Below are 26169 nucleotides of genomic sequence, written 5' to 3' on the forward strand. Positions count from 1 at the left end.
TGTTCAACCACGATTCCACCGATAGCGATGCCATTCCTAACAACAGCCGGAATCCATCCGGTAAAGGAGTCAACCACGATGCCCACCGGAAAACGTCCGGTATTAAGCGAAGCCCGAAACCAGAGATTGACCAAGAAGATGATGCCGCCGGTCAACCCGACTGGTGATTCCAAGCAACCCCTTACCAAGTCCAGGCCGGAGAAACCACCAGATGAAGCCCCCATGCGACGTCGAGCCAGCGAAGCCATCCCGGAGTGCGTGTCCCGAGCGCATCCACCCAAAGATGTTCATCAAGTGGTAAGCAAGCTTTCGATTTGTGGTGTGTGCCTATTCCCTATCCTGGCTCAAAGTGGTTTCCCCAGTCCACCTTTGAAGAATCCCATAGAAACATTAGTGTTGTTGAGTTTCCATTGCCAACTTGAAGTTTTGTTCCATTGTGTAAGATGTGTATCCATGTAAGATTTCCACCCACAATACAGTACACTTGACGAGTCCTACAAGAAATGATAATTCCATCAAACGATCTTTCAAGTTTTGTGCCTTACCGAGTTTGTTTCCCTTATGTTGATTCCTTATCCTAATATGAGCATCGAGTATTGCAACAAGTAACATACGAATCCCTGTGAAGTGTTTGCCCATTAATTCCAAATTCCAAGATATGATTATTGTGATCCGTGAGTCCAAGTGAATTTTCCTCCCATTGAGTTTTTTATCGTTGAATCCTTCCCTACCAAGTTGTATGATGTATGATACCGTGCCCACTAAGAGAGTGTAGCCGATTCCCTCAAGTTACTAGTGTTCCATTTCGTGACAGTTAGATAGCGTCGTAACCAACCTTTTATCCAACCATGAATTTTACATCTGAAAGTTGTGTCCTCCTTATCTTGCCTCGATTCCTTATCCAGTGTTTGTTTAGCCCTTTCACCGAGTCAAGATAGTTCGCCAATCCTTATTGAAGCTTATGTACCCACAATGCCTAATAGTATCCAGTTATCCAAATACAGTCCACAAGTATTGATACATCCGTGTAAATCCCAACATTTGAGTTAGTATGGCAGTCTACCATAAACTGCATAGTTTCTTCTGCCTCAAGTGTGTCGCCAGTTGATGATTCCGTTTTGTGATCTCCTGTGAAACAAGCAGTTCCTTCCGCATGTAAGTCCGTAGTTCCTTCCATCCCTTTGAGATTATATGTTAAATCGTAGAAAGCTATTGTTTCCACCCTGACAGTCCTTATGAGTAGAGTCCCTGAGTTCCCCATCACCGTGAATTTTTGTCGTCATACCTAGTCCTCCATTGAATCCATCCCTTTACCTCTTTTGGCCGGGGAGTATGTTCGCGTCAACGCGAAGTTTTTGAGTTGTGAGTCCTTCCCACCCCTGTCCCATGTAACCTCGAGCCGCCGCGAGTATTTCGGCCTCTCATCCCGACCACTAACAACCACCCCAAATAACACACACACCACGTCGTTAGTTTTGCCTTGCACCCCATCCATTCGAGCGACATGATCAAACATGTACCTGTACACAATCAAGCCGACCAACCATCCAGCTATGTACAGCGTGAAGCAGCACCCAAAAGAGTTTCCACTACCACCACCACAACAGACACCAGTTAGCAGACCGATTGCAGCATCCAGTATGTAGTAAATAACAGGCAGTGGAATTTTCCACCATCGTCTCCACAACGTTGTGCATGCAACGCTTTTGGCTACCTGCCACCTATAAAGGGAGCTTGCATGCGCAAGGAGATTATTCAGTTTTCTTTCAACCACCATTCTGTAAACATCAAGAGGAATAATATAGAAGTTTAAGTTAAAGTTACCAAACCGCCTTTCCCTCCACCAGTGGAAGCCAATCAGCCTTTTTGAAGGCTAGAGTTGCAAGAGCCCCCTCCAGTCGAGCTATCGGTCCTGTACCCTGTTGCTCCCGGCAACAGGTGGACGGAAGATCAACAGATCTTTCCGTTCCCGCTCACCCGAGCCAAAGTCCCAGTTGCACGCCGCAACAACTACATTTTATAGTTTTTATGATATTAAAACATGATAATCCAAATTCATTCTTCATTCTCTTTCCGTCATTCTTCATTGGTTAAGAAAATTTGAATGTGTGATAAGTTGTTTATTGGTTACTCGCGACACTATTATTTCCGTTCAATATTTGCTAATCACTGCCATACAGTTCATACTTAACCCGACAAAGCGAATTTGAAGTTTGAAAACGCGCCTAAATATATGCGTAAACATCACATTCCCTTTTTTTTACGAAGATCGCATTTTTTTTATGTACCTAATATTTTTTTATGGGTAATAGTTTCAATTGCAATGAAAAATAGTAGTCTCATAGGCATAATACAATTATGATTGTAGTAGTCTTCTACACATTCTTAAATTTGGAGTTTAAATCTTAACCTGTTGTTACTACATAATAATTCAACAGTTGCCTGTTAAAGTACTTAATTATGTTTTTACTCTTTTTTCATTACTTTATTTTTGAGTTCCAGTTCAACTGGAAGCATCCGTGTGTAATTCAGCTATTAATTAACATCCAAAAGTATTTAAAGAAAGAACCGAAAAGAAATCTAGTAAACCGAATTCAGCGCTGTTTCAATTGATTCCAAGCAGCAAATTTTTTACACTAATCAGTTTAAGATTGTTGGTAAAAGTCACGACGACAACAAAGCAAAATAGTAACTAAACATAGTACCGTTAAGTCACCAGTCACCGTGCGGCCTCCATTCACCGTGCACATATACAAATTCCTACAGAATATTCATACAATTTTCACAAATTATTCTTTTGTCAGCGAAATAAGATAAAACTGATGAAATGAAATAGTTTTTGTCACAAAGAATTTTGAAAAACCTAGTTTATGTAGTCAAAATCATGTGAATTTTGTTTGATAATTAGATTTTCCAACACTCTTAGTAGAAACGCCAAAAATCCACATTTTTTCATTTTAACGTTAGAGTACGAAATTTTTCAAAATTTCAACTAGTTTTTTGCTGTGGATACTATTAGTAAGATGTATTTTACCGTATGAGCAATGAGGTTTTATGCAAATTAGAATTTTTTATTGTGTCTCAGTCGAAACCCAAATGCACGGTGAATGGACCCTCTTCAATATATATGGTTCCTATTACCGTGCATTAGTTCAAAAGGCATGAAATTATTCGGTAATACTAGATTTATTGTTATATCGTGATTGAACTACTTTATATATTGTTTTTTAGTGTATATGGAATGGCTTTGACAATACAGTCAAACCTTCTATAATGATTTTAGTGAAAAAATAATTATCTAGCCATTTTTTTTTTTAACTTTTTAAGGTTTTTCTTGTAAATGTAGATTTGAATACTCTTAAACATTGTTGCTCCATCAGCAACGTTTTTTCAAGATACGAAAAAAAATCACGACGAAAACTATACGCACGGTGAATGGTGCACTAGTATGCACGGTAAATGGTGACATAGAACGGTACGAGGCGACCTTAGCATGACATTTTCAAACATAATTTTTGAGTAATTTTTTGTTATGCATCACTAGTTTTAGATTTTTCCCTGAATTATAATATAATTGCACGCTACGTAGTGGTATTCTAGTACGCTCCAAATTATTTGTAAAAGTTATATAATTTTTTGAAGTGTATTTGTTTCTTAAATGCACGGTGAATGGTAGCTTGACGGTATTCGAAAGAGATATTTTTCCAGCTGAACATTTAATGTCTCTAGCGAACAAACCTTCCTCATATCTATAAGGTTTAACGCCTTGTAAGGTTCAACAAAATGTGAAATACTAAATAAGAAACAAATGTAAACTTAATGCCTAATGTCGTCTGTATTTTCAACCATTTCAACAAAATGAGTATTTTTCTGTGTCATACACTGGTTTACTAATATAAGTGTATTTGCATATTTTCAACTTTCATTTAAAGCAGTAATTTTCTTAAATCTATTATCGGATTATGTGTTATATTACATTAAATGATTCTCTATGTTTTACGAAAAAATAAACGAAGCAATAGCATTTTAAGACTCTAATATAATTTGGGAAGGACGTCAGAATTTTATTCATTGCATTTTAATACTCTTATATAATTTGGGAAGGACGTCAGATTTAATTCAATTGAATTCACACTTTTTATTTGTTATACGAACAAATTCAAAAATCACATGTCACATAATTTCACACTCCATCATTCCTTCTTCGAGAACTTTTGAACCATTTGTCCATGATTATACTATCATATAAAGCTGTTATCTGAACTATTTCAATTCATTTCAAATAAAAAAAATGTCATACCAGTTTGTTCCGTTTTAAATCTTGGTACAATATGAAATAGTCGTCGTTGTTCTCATGATGCCACAGTTTTCTGAGTTTGTCTCCCGGATATCCAAGTCTTTCATTTTAATCATTCAATACACATCACAATCAAAGCAAACAAGTTGCTTCAGCAGCATTTGTTATAAGTGCAAAACTTCGTTGCCATGGATACGTTTTGACACTTTTCTCATAAAACCAACGAACATTACTTCCGTTCGAACACAATTAATACTCATTTAACTTACCGCTGGATAAATAGGCATTACTAAAAACAAAATCGGATACATATTTCCACTCCGATAATCACCACAACTTCTTTTTCTCAAAGGTTAAAATTTCTCTGTCGAAACTCCTCAAAAACAGCAACGACCACGCTGATATTTTCTTTTGCGATCACTCTACACGCTATTCTTATATTCAGCTGCTTTCACTTCTCAGTAGGAATTTTGTTTGACCATTAGCTAGTAGTTTTCTTACAATTTCCTTTTCGAAAAAACACCCAAAGTTAATCGGACGGTAATTTACAACTGAATCAGTGGGAACGCTGCAAAACTCGTCGCCAATGTAGTATTCTATGAAAAGAGGTCTTCACATACTGGGTGCACAAACAAGAATGACATTTATTCTCCCAATCTATGACTAGCCTACTTTACATGATTTGACCAATATCAGCCTACTACACAAACTGTGCGGCATAATCAAATGCAAACGCATTCAGTTCCCGATGGTTAGTGCCTGTGCTTTAACTGTTCATAAGTCGCAAGGTGGAACTTTCCCCGAGGTCGTGTACGACTATGACAAAAGCCAGGATCAGCAATTGGTATATGTTGGTTTGTCGCGGGTTACTTCACTGCAAGGACTATTTTTGACAAACTCTACCAATTCTTCCCAGTTCCATCACGCCAAAGGCAGCAATTCTAAGGGTTGACTTGAGGAATGAGCTGCAGCGCTTAGGCAATCATCGATTAGTGACGCTTTGAGACGTGAATTACTGGATCATAGTGACCTAGCCTGCATATTGATGAGTATCAATGTACAGAGCCTAAATGCTCATGCAATGGATATTGCTACAGATCAAAGCACTGGACCGATTCAATCGATTATCATGATCGAAGCACCCGAGCTATCAAACATCTAATCTACTGGAGGAGTTTGGCCAACTACAGCTGGAGCCAGAAACCGATCACCCAACCAAGCAACACAAGGAAGCAACGACCAAACAAACAAATTCAATCATCTGGCATTATTCCTGGAACACCATACACTGGTTCTCGAAACCACAGAACGACAAATGGTTCTTTTCAGGACTACCAAAATGAGTCCCAACACAAAACTAGTACACTTACAAATTCATACACATGACAAATCAAATTATTAATCATCGTAGTTCTACGTCAACCCCGCGGTAATGTAATAGACATTACCCACCCCAATTTTTTTGTTTGATGGGCAGTGCTCAGTTACGGCTCAAACAAGCGTGTCCGTTTATGTTATGTAGTGTTCATTGTTAGAGGAGCGACGGATTGCAAAGGAGTTTCGAAAAAGGAATTTGATTATTTGGTTTTCTGATCAGCAGTGATGATGATCACAATGCGTAAATATTGATCATTTTTCGACCGAACGTACCCTAAGGCACTACCCGTTCCATCAACATTCCACAACATCCCTAACACCTATGAGAGGTGGTAGAGTTCTCTGCATCTTTCTCAAGTAGTCGTTCAATCAATCATCCTTTCCCAATCCTCAGCTTTCGCATGGACGTTGGAGGATGCGTCAATTTTGTCTAAGAGTTAGAGGTTAGTCCCTAATTTCTAACTTTGGCAGTGTTTGGATTTCGATCAGAATAAGCCGATCGAACCATATTCGGAGAGTGGTACAGTTCGCGAACCATAACAGTTCATGACAAATCGCTTTCGGAGAGCCCTATGAATGTAAACATTCACTCTCTCGTTTGGTACGTGGCACGAGAGCGTTCGAGAGCAGCAACTCTCACAGACAGTATCGAGTCGTTCGAGTGACTTATGTTTAGCATAAAATTGGAATAACTTTCATGTTTACTGTTAATGCAGCCTTTAACAACCTAATTATAGTCTATTGGACTATTGAACACCAATTTGGTTGTAAACATAGCACAGAAAATAAAAAATATTTGTCAGCAAATGTTACAAGTGTTGACACACAGTGATCGGGGCCAAACAGTGGGTGGTATGTGTCTGTCTTGTTTTCGTTCATGTCTCGTTATCTTCCATGAACGATGTATGTCATGTGTGTTTTATGAATGCGGGCGAATAAATGGGCTGAAATTATGGCCCGTGTGTCAATGATCATTCCAAAGCCTTAACTTTGGTAACGGACGGGGAGGAGGCAACCCTAGTACAATGGTCTAGGCCTGTATCACCTACAAATTTGTGCTAATGCTTGCACCACAGCGAACAATGTGATTCAATATCCAGCGCTTCTCAGCAGACGGTGTTACAGCTGAATATCACCAAAAGCTGGACAAGCGGATAAGTGATGTCAATGTGAGCGAAAACCTTAACAATCTATGGGATGCAATTCATGGAGTGGTGAGTGAAACAGCGCGAGGAGTGCCAGAGGATGACGGATGAGAAGAACGTGGCCAGACGTCGTATGTTAGTGTCTGGTACCAGGCTGAACAGAGAGCGGTACAGGGAAGCAAGATCAGCCGAAAAGCGAATCCATCACAGGAAGAAAAAAGAGTATGATGAGAATATGATAGCCGAGGCTCAAAACTGTATGGAACAGAACGACGATTCTATGAAACTGTCAATGGCGTGCGGAGAAAGTCAGCGGCATCTCCCGTCATGTGCAACGACCGTGAAGGTAATTTGCTGATAGGAATAACGATGGTGGCTGCCAGGTGGAAAGAGCACTTCGAAACGTTACTGAATAGAGGGAACAATAGAGCATCGGAGAGCAGAATAAACATCAACAACGATGGTCAAGCTGTGGAGCCTCCATCACTAGATGAGGTTAAGAAGGCGATTAAAGAGCTGAAGACTAACAAAGCTGCTGGGAGAATTGAGCTCCCGGCTGAACTTCTCAAGTACGGTAGTGATCAGCTGCATAGGATAATTCACCATATACTACTAAGGATATGGCAGGAAGAAGATCTGCCTGGATGGCCTCATTAGCCCTCTCTTAAAAAAGGGCATAGATTGAAGTGCGCCAATTACCGAGGAATAACGCTCCTCAATTCGGCGTACAAAATAATGTCACGCGTTCTGTTCAACAGATTGAGACCGCTTGAAGAGTCCTTCGTTGGCGAATACCAAGCTGGTTTTCATGAGGGCCGATCGACTTCGGATCAAATGTTTACCTTGCGACAGATCCTCGGTAAATTCCGGGAGTACAACTTGCAGACTCATCATCTGTTCATTGATTTCAAGACAGCGTACGATTCAGTTACAAGAATCAAGTTGTGGGAAATAATGATGGAACATGGCTTTCCGACGAAGCTGATTAGACTGGTTCGTGCAACGTTGAAAGGATACGGGTATACGGGTTGCGGATGAGATTTCAACATCCATTGTAACCTTAGACGGATTGAAGCAGGGCGATGCACTTTCAAACCTATTGTTCAATATAGCGTTAGAAGGAGAGCTTGCGTATATGCTCCTTGGTTTTGCGGACGATATCGACATTACCGGGATTGATCGCCGAGCCGTAAAAGAGGCATACGTGCCTTTTCAAAAGGAGACAACACGAATTGGGCTCATTATTTATACCACAAAGACAAAATATATGGTCGCTGGTAGACACCGTGGGCCCATAGGTGATGTTGGTAGGGAGGTGGTGATAGGTGGTGATATATTTTGAAGTAGTTGAAGAATTTGTGTACCTTGGCACTCTAGTGACTTGCGATAATGATGTTACCCGCCAGGTAAAAAGGCGTATTGTAGCTGCGAGTCGGGCTTTTACGGACTTCGTAACCAGTCAAAGTCCCGCAGCTTACAGATGAAGACCAAACTCGCGTTGTACAAGACTCCAATTCTTCCGGTAGCTCTGTACGGCCACAAATCTTGGACGTTGAAAGAGGTCGACCGGAGAGCTTTTGGGGTCTTCGAACGTAAAGTGCTGCGAACAATACTTGGCGGTAAATGAAGTCTATAATGAAATGGATATTGTTAAGCTGCGGTGGGCTGGGCATGTAGCTCGCATGTCGGAGGAACGTCAAGCTAAACTATTATTCAGCAGAGAACCAGGGAGAGGCCGTCGCCTCCGTGCGAGGCCGCGTACCCGATGGCTTTTTACAGTTGAGGAGGATTTAAGGTCGCTTAACGTTCAGGGCGACTGAAAGCAATTGGCCCAGAACCGGGTCCAATGGAGAAGGCCTCTTTATTCGGCGTAGATTCAACGTAATAGCAAGGAATTGTTGCCTATCAAGTAAGTAAGTAAGCTTATTCTTATGATATAGATATCTTGGACAAGGCGATACTTTTGAATTAAGAAAATTATCGGAAAATGCTATTATTAAACGGCCCCTTTAAGGGCTTTATAGCGCAAACACTTTTAGATGGATGAATTCTATTTTAAAATTTCATATTAATGTTCATCATACAAATATATATGTATATACAATGTAGTTGTAAAACTTTGGCTATAATTATTGGACTGTTCTGCAGGCATCACTGGATATATGCAGTAAAACATAGTAGCCATGATTTGTGCGTGCTATCTTTCGCGCCAGGTGCAGCAATGTTGCCTGTTCAGAAGTTGAATGAGCACTGCTGAAGAATTTGTGACTGGATATAAATCAATAACTAATTACTGAGGCGTCCGATTTGAAAACGGTCTTCGGCAAAGTTGTAGCTGATGAATGTATCTCACAGTATCAACGTAGCTCTAATCCCCAAGAGCACATGGGCAAACACTATGGCCGATTTAATGAATTGCTTGCTTTTCCCATAGTAATTCCCATATAAACTTTGAAGGGCTTGTGCAGTCTCAGTTTTCGTCCGAATGAGCTCAAATTTTGGGAGGACACCCAGAATTTGATCTAGAATCGAATAAGCGGTGTGGAGCAAAAACGATTTTTTGAACCACTCTAATATACATATAAGTACACTAATTAGAAAACGAAACTTTTGCTTTGTTCCAAATGCGGACGTATTTATGTTTGTTTGACCCAATGTCATCTCTCGATGGGGTGAGAATGGGTCAATTCGATGAAAATTCCCATATTCTACTTCGAAGTTTGATTTTTGACCAACTTCGCCGCATCGCAACTCGATTCTCAATAGTGCGCATAATGCACACATCGGAGGGCATAGATGCGCACTATTGCGAAGTGACTCGTGAAACGGCGAAGTTGGTCAAAAATAGAACTTCGCAAGTTGGTTCACCCATTTTTAGTCGCGAAGCAGTATATTTGAAAGGATATTTCAATTCAACTTTAACATTAGCGTTTTACTTCATTCTCACCACTAGGAGACGGTACTTTGATAACTTATTAGAATTGAAAACGCTGCACCAGAAAACCAGTTTTCTATGAAACAAGTCATAAGTCAACTCAGGAATAAAAAAAAACTCAAACTCGATCAATTTAAGAGCAACGAAAGACTTTGCTGACAAAGTTGCTTGGAATCAGTGAATGAAATTATCGCGGAAATTAGACGAAAATAGGCTCGTTGCTGGTGATAATATAAATTCGCTGCTGCAGATCTCGTAAGAGCACACTCTCGCAGTGCTGGATGGGTAGGATATTATTGCACGTCTCTTTTCGTCGGAAAATCGGCTTGAGCGATAGACTTATGATTATCGCCGTGACCGATAATTTCACTCCCTGAACTTGGAATTAAATAGTTTTCAACGTCAACTTTGATGGCGCATGTACACCATAATTTCAAATATTAAAATTTTAATTTTTATTGTCATGATGAAAATCATTATTCTATATATAAAAAATTTAACCAACCTAATTTATAATAACACTTAAACTTATACAAACAACTATTACAGTTTTTGTCTTTAGTTTCATTTTAAAGCGCCAAATGCATCTTTCCGCGTAAATCTGCTTGTTGGTCCACTGTGCACTAAACTATAACTATGTACAAAAAAAATACAAACACTGCACTTGTGACGGACGTTGTTCTATCGCCAATGCTCGGACTCTGAGACATTATTTGCAGCTCCAACTGCACCACACTAGCCAGACAACGTCCATACAATGGATTCGTGGATAGTTTGTGTCCGATCCAGACGGCGTGGTCTTCCACATTACCGAACCAACCCAAGAGTGTTTGTTTGAAAATCACGAAAAATCCACACATTTGCAAACGGCCGCGTCGTACTCCACTGAACCAAGCGCGAAAAAAAAAAATGAAGAACCATTCACTTTCAAAACGAACCAACTGAAACTGCTGGAAGTAAACGGCAGGTGTGCTAGTTGGAATAGAACTAACGGTTGGCGTGTTCTTTGTTGGTTCACAACATGGCGCAATTAAAAGTCGGCTCTCCAGAACATGTGAACTTCCGCAATGACTGTTATCAGTCAAATGGTTCCAAACGAGGGTCGAACTGGTTTTCGATAAGGCTTTCAAAAGTACCAGAAATAGTTGAACTTTAGAGCAATATATTTCCAGAATTGGAGTATGTCACATCGTTTTAGTGAGTAATAGTAATTTACGCATTATATGATTCATTTAGAAGACAACTATTTGTCATTCATTGAACGACTCCTTTGCGTAGTCAACATTTGAACTAGCTATTGCAATGATTATACTGTTATAAAGCATTCGGTTTACAGTGGATGTTTCCATAACGCATACCGTAATTTCGGGTGAAATTAATCATTTCACACAAACGCATCGTACCATCGTTCTGTGCGTACACTAATTCTCTCTGCTTTTGGAAGTTTTTAAAACTACCTAAAGCAATAGAACAGTGCTACTCAGTGCTACAAAAACAGTACTAATACGATCCTTGTTAGGACTCATGCCTTAGATTTTTCGTTGGGCCCGTTAGTGACAGCTAGCGGTGGTAATCCATCTTGGACACCGTCTTGGAGAAATCCTTAGACAATTCCCATAAATGGCCTTTGTGAACTTCAGACTGCAATCTTTGTATATGATACACTTCAAAAAAATGGCTTTCACCATAATGTCCAAATCCCATCGATTTCCCATAGATACACTATTAGACGTTCCAACAATCTGCTTCATAGCAGAGCTTCTACAACATTTAGCCAAAGAAGAATCTCTTTTATAAGTCCCATGAAATACAATCAATTAACAAATAAACTCAAACAATGAATCAATGACATTTGGTAGAAAGACATTTGTTTGGAGATGGATATTAATTATATTCATTGATCATTATGTGCAAAATATGATATTATATGTTTTGATCAATACTAATGTTAAAGCATTCACGAATTAGGCCACGATTTACGATTTGAATTAGATTTGGGTTGGTTTGGATATTATTTGGATTTGATGTGAATTACATTTGGATTGGATTGGATTTCTTTGGATCTGGATTAGATTAAGAATGGATTGATACTAGATTTGGTTTGGATTTGAATTGGATTAGATTTGGATTCGCATTTGATTTGGATCTGGAATTGGATTTGGATTGGTTACGAATTGGATTTGGATTAAATTTTGATCGATTTTGGATTGGATTTGGATATAATTTGATTTGGATTTGGTTTAGATTGAATTTCATTGGATTTGATTCGGATTTGGATTGGATTTGGATTGGTTTTCTTTTGGATTTGGATTAGATTTGGAATAAGTGGAGATTAGTTTTGGATTGGATTTGAATTGGATTGAATTTGGATTGGATTTTAATTAGATTTGGATTGGATTTTATTTGGATTTGATTTGATCAAATTTGGATTGGATTTCTTTTGAATTTGGATTAGATTTGGAATAAGTGGAGATTAGTTTTGGATTGGATTTGAATTGGATTGGATTTGGATTTGGATTTGCATTTGATTTGGATCTGGATTTGGATTGGTTTCAAATTGGATTTGGATTAGATTTTGATCGCTTTTGGATTGGATTTGGATTTAATTTCATTTGGATTTGGATTTCGGTTTAGATTGGATTTCATTAGATTTGATTCGGATTTGGATTGGGTTTGGATTAAATTTAGATTGGATTTGGATTAGATTTGGATTTGATTTGGATTGGATTGGATTTGGATTTGCATTTGATTTGGATTTGCATTTTATTTGGATTTGGATTAGATTTGGATTAGATTTGGATTGGTTTTGGATTGGATTTGGATTGGATTTGGGTTCGGATTCAGATTGGATATGATTGGATTTGATTTGGATTTGGATTGGATTGGATAGTCTAAAATGGATCTTAATTTTCTTTCACGTACGAATTGAGGGGCCTTCGTTAGCCGAGTGGTTAGAGTCCGCGGCTACAAAGCAAAGCCATGCTGAAGGTGTCTGGGTTCGATTCCCGGTCGGTGCAGGATCTTTTCGCAATGGAAATTTCCTTGACTTCCCTGGGAGTATATCGTATATTGTGTGATACGAATGCGAAAATGGAAATTTAGCAAAGAAAGCTCTCAGTTAATAATTGTGGAAGTGCTCATAAGAACACTTAGTTGAGTAGCCAGCTCTGTCCCAGTGGGGACGTAATGCCAAGAAGAAGGAACATTACATTACATTACATTTGGATGTTTTTTAAGGATATACGTTGAGAAAAACAAACATTTTATTCCTTGCTGCACATGGAACAACCCTGGAACAACACTTATATAAAAAACATAAAGACCTATTAAAAAATAAATGCAGGAGAAAAAAATTGGGGTGGGTAATGTCTATTACATTACCGCGGGGTTGACGTAGAACTACGATGATTAATAATTTGATTTGTCATGTGTATGAATTTGTAAGTGTACTAGTTTTGTGTTGGGACTCATTTTGGTAGTCCTGAAAAGAACCATTTGTCGTTCTGTGGTTTCGAGAACCAGTGTATGGTGTTCCAGGAATAATGCCAGATGATTGAATTTGTTTGTTTGGTCGTTGCTTCCTTGTGTTGCTTGGTTGGGTGATCGGTTTCTGGCTCCAGCTGTAGTTGGCCAAACTCCTCCAGTAGATTAGATGTTTGATAGCTCGGGTGCTTCGATCATGATAATCGATTGAATCGGTCCAGTGCTTTGATCTGTAGCAATATCCATTGCATGAGCATTTAGGCTCTGTACATTGATACTCATCAATATGCAGGCTAGGCCACTATGATCCAGTATTTCACGTCTCAAAGCGTCACTAATCGATGATTGCCTAAGCGCTGCAGCTCATTCCTCAAGTCAACCCTTAGAATTGCTGCCTTTGGCGTGATGGAACTGGGAAGAATTGGTAGAGTTTGTCAAAAATAGTCCTTGCAGTGAAGTAACCCGCGACAAACCAACATATACCAATTGCTGATCCTGGCTTTTGTCATAGTCGTACACGACCTCGGGGAAAGTTCCACCTTGCGACTTATGAACAGTTAAAGCACAGGCACTAACCATCGGGAACTGAATGCGTTTGCATTTGATTATGCCGCACAGTTTGAAAGTAAAATAAAAATTCTCTACACAGGAGTGAAATTGGAATTTCAAAACCAAGAGCCTTACGTTGGCATGAAATATTTTGAACTCTTATAACTGTTTGCTGGTTTAACGAAATTCCTTGAATGGCACCTCAATTGAAAGACAAGACATCAAAGGGTCATGTCGTTTACTTACTGAATCCCACATAACTGTCCAAATAGTTTAATAACTGTTTTAAAAGAGAACGTTGATTTCAAGCAAATTTATAAATAGGGGTGCTAGAGAAAATTTGACGTCATTTGCTTTCAATTCTCCGCTTCGATCGCATCTCAGCAGGCAACAGATCGTCTTGCTCTGACCGGGCGTGCTTCTCAGGCACAGACATCGATAGCGAGGGACCTCCCCGTTTGTCTTGCTTCGCTCAAATCAGACTGTCGAGCGAGCGAGAGAAGATGCCGTCCGAAGCCAAAGTCATCACCGCTGCCGCCGCCAAGAAGAAGAAGAAGAGGAAGCAGTCCACAGGAAAATTTGCGGTCGAACTGTGAACACGGTCGGGCAAGTCATTCTCGCTTTGTGGTTCACCGCTTGTTTGCGTTCACCCAGCCATCGTCATCGCCACCGCAAATTTCATCGGCCGAGGAGCTGTTGACCCGCGCTTCAAAATTTTGACTCGTGATGAAATCAGTGTTGCCACATATTTTTCAATTCTCATCTGTGATTTTGGTTGAAAAAATCTTTTTTATCTGTAGTCAACCTCCAAAAATCTTGGTAAAAATCTGTGTTTCGTAAATAAATTCAAATTTCAATCAATTAGGTAAATAAGAGCTTTTGTGAACATACCAGCCTGTTCTCGGAATGTTAACAATTATTCTTGCAATATTTTTTACTAACAAGTAGACTGTGCATCTCGCAACGGAACCATCACAACTAAAATAAAATGATAGCTGATTGTTTTTTTTTTTTAATTTTGGATTTTTTTTCTGTTTCTGTTCGGGATGACCCACTGCGACCAGTTTTCTTTGATCTTTTGTGGTATACCCGTGTCCTTTGTTTAGTGCATGTCGTTCTACTCCATTACTATTGAGAAATAATGAAGTAGTCGTTTTTTATACAAATATCATTCTTTACCATTTTGCATAGAGCCTCTTTAGAAAAAGATACCGCTATTTATACCTTTTGGAGAAAACAGTTTGTCACCATTGAACTCTCAAAAGCGCGCCCCTTAATCAGGTTCGGCCACTAAGCTGGTTGAATGATACTGATTTTGACCATGCATCGGTACTCTAGCGTATCAAATTATTGCTTCTACTTATAAGGTTAAAAGTCGTTTTTTGAAACTATAAACAGGTTTCATCGCATGAGACATTTAGATTCCTTGAAACAAAAAGCTTATTTTAGAAGTTAAGAGGTCTGCTACTCCATTGATTCGGAATCTTTTCCCTCCTAGATATCGAAAGATAAACTCTTGAACTTGGAAAGAAATTGTCTCATGCGTTGAAACCAACCTCAGATGCTGATTAAGCCATTTTTCCACTTCGACCTCTTCATCATCTAGGACAAATAGGTGGGTCTTAGTGGCTTGTTACTCTCTTATACTCTTCCGACCGTAACTTATAAGTATTCACAAGAACAGATACAGCAAGAGTACAATTTGGTAGATCTTACCCCGTGACGCACTTCGAAAAGGTGATATACCCGCATTACGGGTAAACATTTTGGATTACTTTAGTAGGTATTTAACAAAAACTAAGTGGAAGAATTGCATTTATTTTTATTATGTGTCAAAATCGTGCCCAAAACTCGTAGAATGGCAATAAATCTTAAAAATCTTTTTCTTCTTAAAAATCTTTGATCTGTGATCACAGATATCTGTAGGCCAGAACAGGAAAAAATCTGTGTAATTACAGATAAATCTGTGTATGTGGCATCACTGGATGAAATCATCATTGGTGGTCAAGAAGCAATCCCGTTAGGAGCAAATACCAGAAGCCCCCTGAGTTTTGCTGGTCCGAGCAGTGTTATTTATCCGTAACAACATCGAAGCTAACAAAGCCATCGGTTCTTTTCAGAGCCATCAAATTTGTGGGAAAGAGTTAAAAGAGAAATATTTCCGACTTTATATATGACTTCTTATATTCCTAAATCAATTTCACAGTTTCATACAAAATTTCATTTGTCATGAATAATTTATGACTCAACCATTTTGAGACTGTAATCGCGGACGCTGCTGCAGTGCCATCGGGGTGAGTGCTCAACATTCCACAACAATTGTAAAATAGAGTGGCATTTCCAACAGCGTCTTTGATGATTCATATTTTGTGGGAACACTTTGATTAGCAAAATTATCACATGTAACAAAATTGCGACATATTAAGAATGCTTTTGAAAAGACATTCTCATTGAACAATTGTAATAATTTTGGCACCCATGGATCAGAAATTTACCGTCATAATAAAGAAAACTATTAATTATCAATATCTCTTATTGAATATTTAGGGAATGCCAATCATTCCAACAATTCATGTTCGACCAATTTCTCACGCATTAGCATTCTCCGCAATTTTCAAGTAATTCTAAGCCCAACACATTATTGGCACATACCCATTTCCCAGATTGGTCGATCAGAAAGCGAAGAGCACAAAAGGGAGGAGCATCATCTGCTATTCTGAGGTTATAAAACATGCTTCCTTCGTCGGATTCAGTTTCATTCTAATTCCGCTTTCGAGCTGGTAAGAGCTCCTCCGAACTTGCTCAGCGAGAAGTACCTCGCTGCTAGAAATCTGCTGAGCTGTTATTCTTCAAGCTGCCAATCCAGCATCTGGTCTGTGAAATCGCTCAAGATTTCTAGGTTGACCGATCCGCGCTTCTAGATTTCGCCTCGTGGTAACCTCGTGGTCACAGCATCCAAGCTCAATCGGCCCTTTTCAGGGCCAACATACGTTCATAAAAGGGTTAATTGGATGATATTTACTGATTTATCTATAATGATCTAAATATCGCGGTATACTACAATTTGGTTCACATAATTTACCCCACATAATTACATGAATTTGTATGGTATTGTATGGTATTTCTAACAGCATCGTTGATTTATCATATAATGGGCGAACACTTTCTAAATTCTCGAGTATTAAATTGGAAAATGTATTTAAATTGCGACAGATTTAAAATACTGTTCAATAAACTGTTTCCTGACCAATTCGTCCCCTTAATGCTACAACTAGATAACTCGAAAATCAAAATTTTGAGATGTGCAACTTTGAAAGTATGACCGTTTAACAAGGTGATGGTTAATCGCAGTGATTATGATTTAAAAATAATCTTTAACTTGTGTATTTTGAATCACACGCTTAAGACCTATGGATATTTTGCAGATCTTATTAAGAAAAATGTTTTGACATATTGAAGTAAAAAATTATAAATTTCAAGTTATTAAGTTGTAGCATCAAGGGGATGAATTGTAATAAGCAACTATTGATCTGAAATTTTTCTACATGTTAGTCTATTGCGTTAATCTGAGAAATAGGCTATATGAAATTGATGTCTTGGCAAGGGATGTACATGATGAAAATTATGTATTGATTTTCCAATTTCCGTACTCGAGAATTTTGGAAGCGGGGGCCGTGATGCTCGGGATGGATTGTCCTCCATGACTGGTCCTGGCTGGAAATATTCGTGGGGAGAAACTCGACCCTTTGCTGCAGGAATTTCATTAAAAACTCTTTGGTAAAGCCGAAATTTCTGATAAAAGTGAACTTTTTCAAAACAACTCTTATTGATTGGAATATTTATCAACAACTCTTTGTTAAGTAAAATCATCCTTAATAACTCTTTGCTCCATCGCCAAACCAAACCATTTCATTGAATTCATCAAGTACAAGAATATGAATGGTAAGGAGAGGCAGATGGTGTACATTTTGCTGGCGTTACTTTCCAACAGGTCGCCGGTTGGCGCTGACTACTAATCCGTTCACTGAATGATTTTCAGTTGTTGCTTTCGCTCTCTGGTTCCGTTCGCTACTCGCACACTACTGTGGCTTTCACGCGCTCTTCTTTGCTGCTCCGCTGCTTGATCCGTTCGTTATGCCGTTAGATTTGTGAATGAGCTGGGAGCAGAACAACCAGTGGTTTTATTTGCTCGAGCCCCGTTCACCGATGGCGAGTGGTGGGGCTCTCGCTTGGTTGTTTCGTCACTCCGTTCGCTACTTGCACGCGATTGGTTATTGCTTTTGCGCTATTTTCGTTGATGGTGTGATTCTTAAAATTCTTAAAATTAATTATGTAAGACAATTTTGGAGGTTTTTAGACCCCCCCCCCCTCCCCCTATAGTAAGATTTTTTGTATGGAAGCTAAACATAATTTGTATGGCACGTAAGAAATCTTAAACCCCCCCTCCCCCCATAAACCCTTACGTAATTAATGGACCACCCCTAAGTTCTCTGTTTATTCGACAAACAAGCTTAATATTTCATGGGTACACAACAGCAACAGAGTAGCGTACACAGGGATTTAGTTGAAATCTGGAAACGTAGCTCAATCTTGAAATCTTGAGCGATTTCACAAACCAGATTCTGGATTAACAGCTCAGCAGGCTTCTAGCAGCGAGGTACTTCTCGCTAAGCATGTTCGGAGGAGCTCTTGCCAGCTCGAAAGCGGAAATGGAATGAAACTGAATCCAACGAAGGCAGCATGTTTTATAACCTTGGAATAGCGGATGATGCTCCTCCCTTTTGTGCTCTTCGCTTTCTGATCGACCAATCTGGGAAATGGGTATGTGCCAATAATGTGTTTTGCTTGGAATTACTTGAAAATTGCGGAGAATGCTAATACGTGAGGAATTGGTCGAACATGAATTGTTGGAATGATTGGCATTCCCTAAATATTCAATACGAGCTATTGATAATTAATAGTTTTCTTTATTATGACGGTAAATTTCTGATCCATGGGTGCCAAAATTATTACAATTGTTCAATAAGAATGTCTTTTCAAAAGCATTCTTAATATGTCGCAATTTTGTCACATGGGATAATTTTCCTAATAAAAGGCGCTGTTGGAAAAGTCACTCTATTTTGCAATCGTTGTGAAATGTTGAGCACTCACCCCGTTGGCACTGCAGCAGCGTCCGCGAGTACAATCTTAAATGGTTGAGTCATACATTATTCACGACAAATGAAATTTTGTATGATGCCATGAAATTGATTTAGGAATACTAGAAGTTATAAATAAAGTCGGAAATATTTCTCTTTTAACTCTTTTCCACAAATTGTTGGCTCTGAAAAGAACCGATGGCTTTGTTAGCTTCGATGTTGTTACGGATAAATAACACTGCTCGGACCAGCAAAACTCAGGGGGCTTCTGGTATTTGCTCCTAACGGGATTGCTTCTTGACCACCAATGATGATTTCATCACGAGTCGAAATTTTGAAGCGCGGGTCAACAGCTCCTCGGCCGATGAAATTTGCGGCGGCGATGACGATGGCTGGGTGAACGCAAACAAGCGGTGAACCACAAAGCGAGAATGACTTGCCCGACCGTGTTCACAGTTCGACCGCTATTTCTCCTGTGGACTGCTTCCTCTTCTTCTTCTAGGCGGCGGCAGCGGTGATGGCTTTAGCTTCGGACGGCATCTTCTCTCGCTCGCTCGACAGTTTGATTTGAGCGAAACAAGACAAACGGGGGCGTCCTTCGCTATCGATATCTGTGCCTGAGAAGCACGCCCGGTCAGAACAAGCCGATCTGTCGCCTGCTGAGATGCGAGCCAATCGGAGAGTGAAAAGCAAATGACGTCAAATTTTCTCTAGCCACCCCTATTTATAGATTTGCTTGAAATCAACGTTCTCTTTTAAAACAGTTATTAAACTATTTGGACAGGTATGTGGGATTCAGTAAGTAAACGACATGAAGCTTTGATGTCTTGGCTTTCGATTGAGATGCTAATCAAGAAATTTCGTTAAGCCAGTGAAAAGTTATAAACGTTTAAAATATTTCATGCCAACGTAACGCTCTTGGTTTTGAAATTCCAATTTCACTCCTGTATAGAGAAGAGAGACGTACTTCTACGTCAAAACCGCATCTTTTGTCTTACAATTTTTGTATCAGATCAGTATATTTACTAAATATCGATCAGTTTCAGTTGTTTTTATCATATAAAAATAAACCAAACTTTTATCTAAGATTGAGATGGAACTATGTTTATGTCTATATGAACTACTGCAGAATAATAATCAAACTTATTGATCTCAACATTAAATTTTCAAGAAAAGAGAGTAGAGGTGAGATATATTGTGGAGATGGATATTAACCTTTACGTTATCGGCCTCCGACAAGGCATTTTCAAACAGCTGCCATTTCGTCAATTTTCATTCGATTTTTTTGAAACTACCCTCAGTTTACTTTGAAAAAGTTTCAGTTATTTGTCATAAATGGACAATTCTAAGCCATAGTTTATGTTATTCATTACTATTTGGATATCACCACGTGGATGAAGAAAAATGCTGTATCGTCAACAAAAAGACGCGGTACATCTTTCAAGAGAAGTTTACTGACATCATTAGTGTATAATAGGAATAGCAAAGGAACAATATTGCTTCCTTGGGTACTCCCACAATAATTGGCCTCACAGAACTAGAAGCCTCGCCAAATGATACAATTTTTTTCGTTAGCAACACCCCGACTCCCGTATGCTTCTAATTTAGAAAAAGCAAGACTTAAGTTCGATGTCCGTGTGACATGGGAACAATTCCAGAAACCTGGAGGAAATTGTCAGAATCCCAGTCAGTGCCGTCGGTGCCAAAAACGCATGATTTTCAGATTTTCTTCTCACGCTCAGGACCTCTACCCTGTGAAGGAAGATACCAAAAAGTTTGAATTTGTCATTGGTGACTTTAATGCCAAACATCGGTCATGGATATTCTCAAAGTAATTCCAACGGCAGAATTTTATTTGATGAGTGCTGTTCAAGATATTTCTCAATTCAATACCCTGATAGCTCTACGTGTTTTTCCTCTTCTAGAAACCCTTCTACGATAGATTTGATCTTAACCGACTCTAGTCACCTTTGTAGCCAATTAGTTACTCATGCTGATTTTGATTCTGATCATGTCCCAAATACATTTCAGCGATTCTCAATCCTATCACTTTTAATTATTTTCAAGCCGACTGGCATATATATGAAACATATATTGACTCTAATCTTGATGTTAACATTTCTTTACAAACAAAACTTGATATTGACAATGCTCTTGGAACTTTAACAAATTCCATTATTGAAAGCCAGGAGCATTGCAATTCCAAAATGTGAAGTAAAATTTGAATCCGTGATTGATTATAGACGATGATCTTAAACTCTTGATCCGTCTTGAAAACGTGAGAAGATGGCAATTACAATGCACTCGCGATCCTGCTATGAAAATTATGCAGGATTTGCAGAAAGAAATCAAGACACGTTTTTCACAATTGAGAAACAAAAATTTTGAAAATATAATGTCTCAATTGGACCCTGGCTCTAAGCCCTTTTGGAATTTATATTAAATTTTAACAAAACCTCAGAAGCCAATACCGGCATTGAAAGATGAAAACAAATTATTACTAAGTAATTTCGAAAAAGCTCAAAATCTTGCTATGTCAGCCAAGGGCTCGTTAATAAAGACAATTCATTCATTCATTCATTCAAAATCTTGCTATGCAGTTTGAAAGCGCGCACAATTTTAATTTAGGACTTACTAGTCCAATAGAAAATCAAATTACTCAGGACTTCGAAAATATTCTCAATCAAGAGAACGTTTTCGAAAATTCCAGGGATATTGATTTGAAAGAAGTGAGAACTATTATTAAAAAATTCAAAAATATGAAAGCTCGATGGACTATGGGCCAGAAATCAAAATTCCAAACACCTTCAAAGTGAATAAAAACCAACTTTAAAGTAAAACAAACTTTAGAAAACATATAAAAGACGTGGGACGACTAAGATGCATTTTAAATCAAATTGAGAATATTTGTGAGGATTATGAATATTTGGAGAAATATGCTACTCAAAGCATTACATATTCAAATTCGCTCAAATATTATATTACAAACTGCATTGTACATTTTCAAAGATATGATTCATACATTTCAAAGTATTCTGAAGGAACACTATTAATTTCTCAGGAAAGTTGAAAATGCCTGCAAAATGTGATCATGAAGTCATAGTTGTTTGGAATGCATTGACTATTGTTTATTGGTTTTTTACAGTATAATTGCATTTAATTCATCATCAAAACTATAAAATTTTTATAACGCTTTGTTTTCACTGTAAATAACCTAAAGCAAAACCATTAAACCATCAGAGAGTCATAAAGGCATTGTCCAAAATGGAACAAGTTAATATGAATTATATATTTTTAGGTGCTATATTGTATCAAAAGTTGATCATTTCACATTCACGCTTCAAGCGTTTCAATCAAATTCACTTTCGAAACATTATGGTCAGAAATACTTCAGATGTAATGGAGGCCTTATTTGATGTGTTCAAACATCAGAGCATCCGGTTTACACCATGTTTTGGGCTCCATTATATTAATACATGCAGGAATTTTTTATACAATGATCATGAATTTTGTGTAGATTTAATATATGATTGATTTTAAATTGAAATAAATCAAGCAGAATTCTCAATCTTCATTTGCTTTCAACGAAATTAGATGATTCGTTTATGCACAATTTAATAGTTCATATGCTCAAACTACTAAAATTCTTCCGGCAATATTACGCTTCAGTTGCCAATATATCTGGCAGCAATTTAAAAGGATTCAAACGATTTTTTTACTTTTCTTCATTGAGGCCTGTGACCTGATCATTTGGTGCTGCCTTTTAAGTTTTGTTTTCTTTTAATCTTATTAGCCTCAAACAGATTCATATATAACATGGCCTCAAAGGAAATTGCAAAAAAATAAGTTTCTCTTTGTGTTTTTTATACCGACTCTACCTAGATTTCTGAATGTCACCTAGCTAATGAAAGGACCCTTGCTCAAAAGTAATGCATTATGACAGCTTTAGTTGTTTTTATACCAATCAAACTTATTCAATTGGTAGGACTGTAGTACAAGCAGCAAAGTTTAAAATATTGGGTTGAAAAATTGACTAAATTATCGCTTGTACTTGAACCGGTGTATTTCGGCCATCCGCAAATATATGCAAAAACTTTTGGTAGCACAAAAAGAGAGTGGAGTCTAGGCTTCAACCTCAAACAAGTTGCAAGCCGAATACGGTGGACTAACTAAACTTTTAAGGCGAACTAGTAAAATTATAGTAAACATTACTGGTACATTGTAAAATTAATGGTTAAATTTAAAATTAACATTATTTTTAAATCACACATGTGAAATGCACTCAATTTGCTTTCGAAAAAATGAACACTGTTTGGTACATGTATGGACCTTAGTGACCAATAGGTGGCCCTCCAAGAAGATTCGGAACATCCCTGAAAATGTTCATCTAACAAAAGGCGAACTAGAGAAGCCCGCTTTTTTAAACCATTTCTATACCTGGTAAATGATCGAAATCGATGCTTTGGTAAATGTACAGACCAGAGTGATGGGTGGCCCTTCGGGAAGATCCGAAACATCCGTAAAAATGGTCATCTCACAAATGTAAGATGAAAAAACGAACGAAAAAAACATATCTGAATCTTTAAAAAACAGGGATAGTTTCAATGCCAAAAGCTTTTACAACTATTCCCTTTTTACTTAAAACTTAAAATTTAGAAAATCGGTTGTAACATTGCTGAGAACGAGCATTTTTTCGCAGCTTAATGTGTATGTGCAAATTAATTAACCGTATTCCGGAAAAAAAAATCCGACAATTTCTTGTAAAAGTGGATGAATTTTTTTTTCTTATTTTTCCATTGAAGCTTACAAGCAATGCAACATTTGAGTTAAAACAGAATTCATTTTTGTTGAATTATATCCAAATTATTCAAATTTGTGTATGTTCCAATTCTAAATGTGCCACACCTTATTACGGACAGCTTCAAATTCGGGACATTTTAATACTTGAGTAATGTATGAGAAACATTTCACCCGAGCTGATGGTTTGACTTGTCTGACTTCTAACGATGTGTGCCGATGGCGGCCTGGTTTCAGCGAGAATTGCTTATTCCTTTCAACCCTATCTTAAAAAATAATTATAAAAAAGAGGGAGGGGGTATTGTTTTTTATGCTTCGTATTTTCCAAGGGGGGAGTCGATATTTGTGAATAAATGCGAAGAGGAGGGAGGGGGCTGCAAAAACAATTGAAAAATGCTACGTTATTTATGGATAATCCCCATGTAGTAGTGCTGATAGGACAAAAAGACGAGAAGCGGGCTTTGGCTCAGCTGAGACGTAACGAAAGAAAAACGAAGAATAAGATACTTTTGACTCACCTGTTATCAGTAACTACATAATGATTCAGTTCGTCACATTGCACAGATTTGTCGGCGAATTGTTTCTCCGTCTGAATCTCCTTATCGTTGGCAGTGTTCAGCCCACAGCACGGTGGTGAAGAAACGATGGCACGTTTGCTCTTGTCGGTGCGACCCACGCTAGAAACCCACTGAACCACCGGAAGTCGAGCTTTGAACTTGCTCTTACCACGCTTCGGCTCCCGTGCCACACTTCCGGAGTTTGTCGAGGAGGACAGCACCGAGCTTGATTCGTTGTCGGTTGTCGTCTCGCAGCCGCCATTGGATTTCCGTGCAAACTTTTTCATACTTTGAACTTACTATTTAAATGCAACAATTGCTTATTTTCTTTGGAATTCTTCACCTCCAACCGGAACACAATTATTCGAGTATTTTAGGTCATGATGAGCAATGATTTAGTCAAACTTCACATTCGCGATCTATTCGTAGCTATCTGGAGCATAGAACTGTTTGTTTGATTCTGACATATCCAGTAGTTTAATCGATAATCCAGAACACCAATGCTCAATTAATTCCAATTTACTGGCGCCGGTATTGCAGTGCGTGTCTAGGGTGCTTTCCAGCGAAAAGGAAAGTCGTCTTCACGGTTCGAGGTTTTCCCGTGATGTGACCAAGCTCGGTTCGAAAACAGCGGAAAGTTCACGGAGAGTAGGAAGAAATGGGGAATCGTCCTATATAAACATCTATAGTGCAGAGAATGACTCAAATCGATAGACTTGTGTCTCCCGCAGCCCAGTGGAGAAAATAAAACACATCCCGCAAATAATTTACTACGCTCTGAATGCATCTTCTGGTTAGTCAACTATGGGTTTGCCAATTGCACGAATCGATAAGGGGTTATAAACCTGTAGCTTTGCAAGTATCTGATGAAGAATAATTAAAATTTTTGCGTTGTCTTTATGGTTTACAATTTGTGTGCACAAAGCATTTAATACATAGTTTTAAGTGATATATTTAAGCATTGCAGCATTCATTCGCAATTGATTTCAATACACGATCAAAGCAAGCGTAACATCGCATCTGTATCGGTCCATGATCGGCACAGTTTCTTAAGCTGTAACAAACTTGTTTAGATGGGTTTTATCATGCACTGTTATCCCCCGATACAATCAGAGCTGTAGCAGTAGACGATAAGCAGACTGGCATGATGTGTTGCGCATCATGATTGTGATAAGTGAAGGATACTTTCAATTTACTCAGAATTCAACCCCTGAATATTTGTTGCTTTGAAATCTAATCGAATAATTTCAAAATTGTGAAAACCTTGGAAGAAAGTTCTAGAATGAGCCAATGGACGCAGTTACCTCGCTAAGCGGGGCAAGTGGAACACATCCAGTTTCATGCGTCAATCCACATCAGTAAGTCAACCATTACAATAATAGGATTGATAAGTCATAGATTTTTAATTTCAAGTACATATTTGTTGTACATAAGGGATCAACCATAAAATACGTTACGTTTTAGGAAGAAACCCTTTATTATTAAATGTGAGGTGACATACTATCACCTCACATTTAATATTAACTGAAAATTCCTCAATAAAAGCGTAAAGAGGAATTAAACATTAAACATATATCATTTATAAGTTGTTAATTAAAATGTAGCACATAAACAATCAATAATTGACGAAATTATAAATATGTTTTGTTATTATTTATATGCATGGCAGAAAACCACCTTATGGGATGGAACTGGTAGAAATAACAAATAAAGTTCAAATAACATAGAAAAGTAATCGTTCACATGATGCATTTCAAATTTCAACTGTGTGTTTGTTCAATTTTGAAGTCGTATTTCAAAAATAAAAAATAAATTGAAAAATAAAGAATAATAACACTTTTCTTCTCCCTCTTATGCAATTACGTAATTTGAGGTTGATTTTTTTTTTTGA

General features: G+C 38.2%; 1 protein-coding gene across 1 annotated transcript in view; it reads right to left on the reverse strand.

Annotated features, from left to right (window-relative positions):
• Positions 1–24877, reverse strand: part of LOC5565257 (protein unc-13 homolog 4B) — a 148370-nt gene extending 123493 nt beyond the window's left edge. The window contains exon 1 of the mRNA XM_021850000.1: positions 24240–24877. Within this exon, the coding sequence (XP_021705692.1) occupies positions 24240–24565 (326 nt within the window). The 5' untranslated portion in view covers positions 24566–24877. The remainder of the gene's footprint in view (positions 1–24239) is intronic.
• Positions 24878–26169: the final 1292 nt, after the last annotated feature.

The sequence above is a fragment of the Aedes aegypti genome, chromosome 1 (genome assembly GCF_002204515.2).
Source record: "Aedes aegypti strain LVP_AGWG chromosome 1, AaegL5.0 Primary Assembly, whole genome shotgun sequence".
In the NCBI taxonomy this organism is placed as follows: domain Eukaryota; kingdom Metazoa; phylum Arthropoda; class Insecta; order Diptera; family Culicidae; genus Aedes; species Aedes aegypti.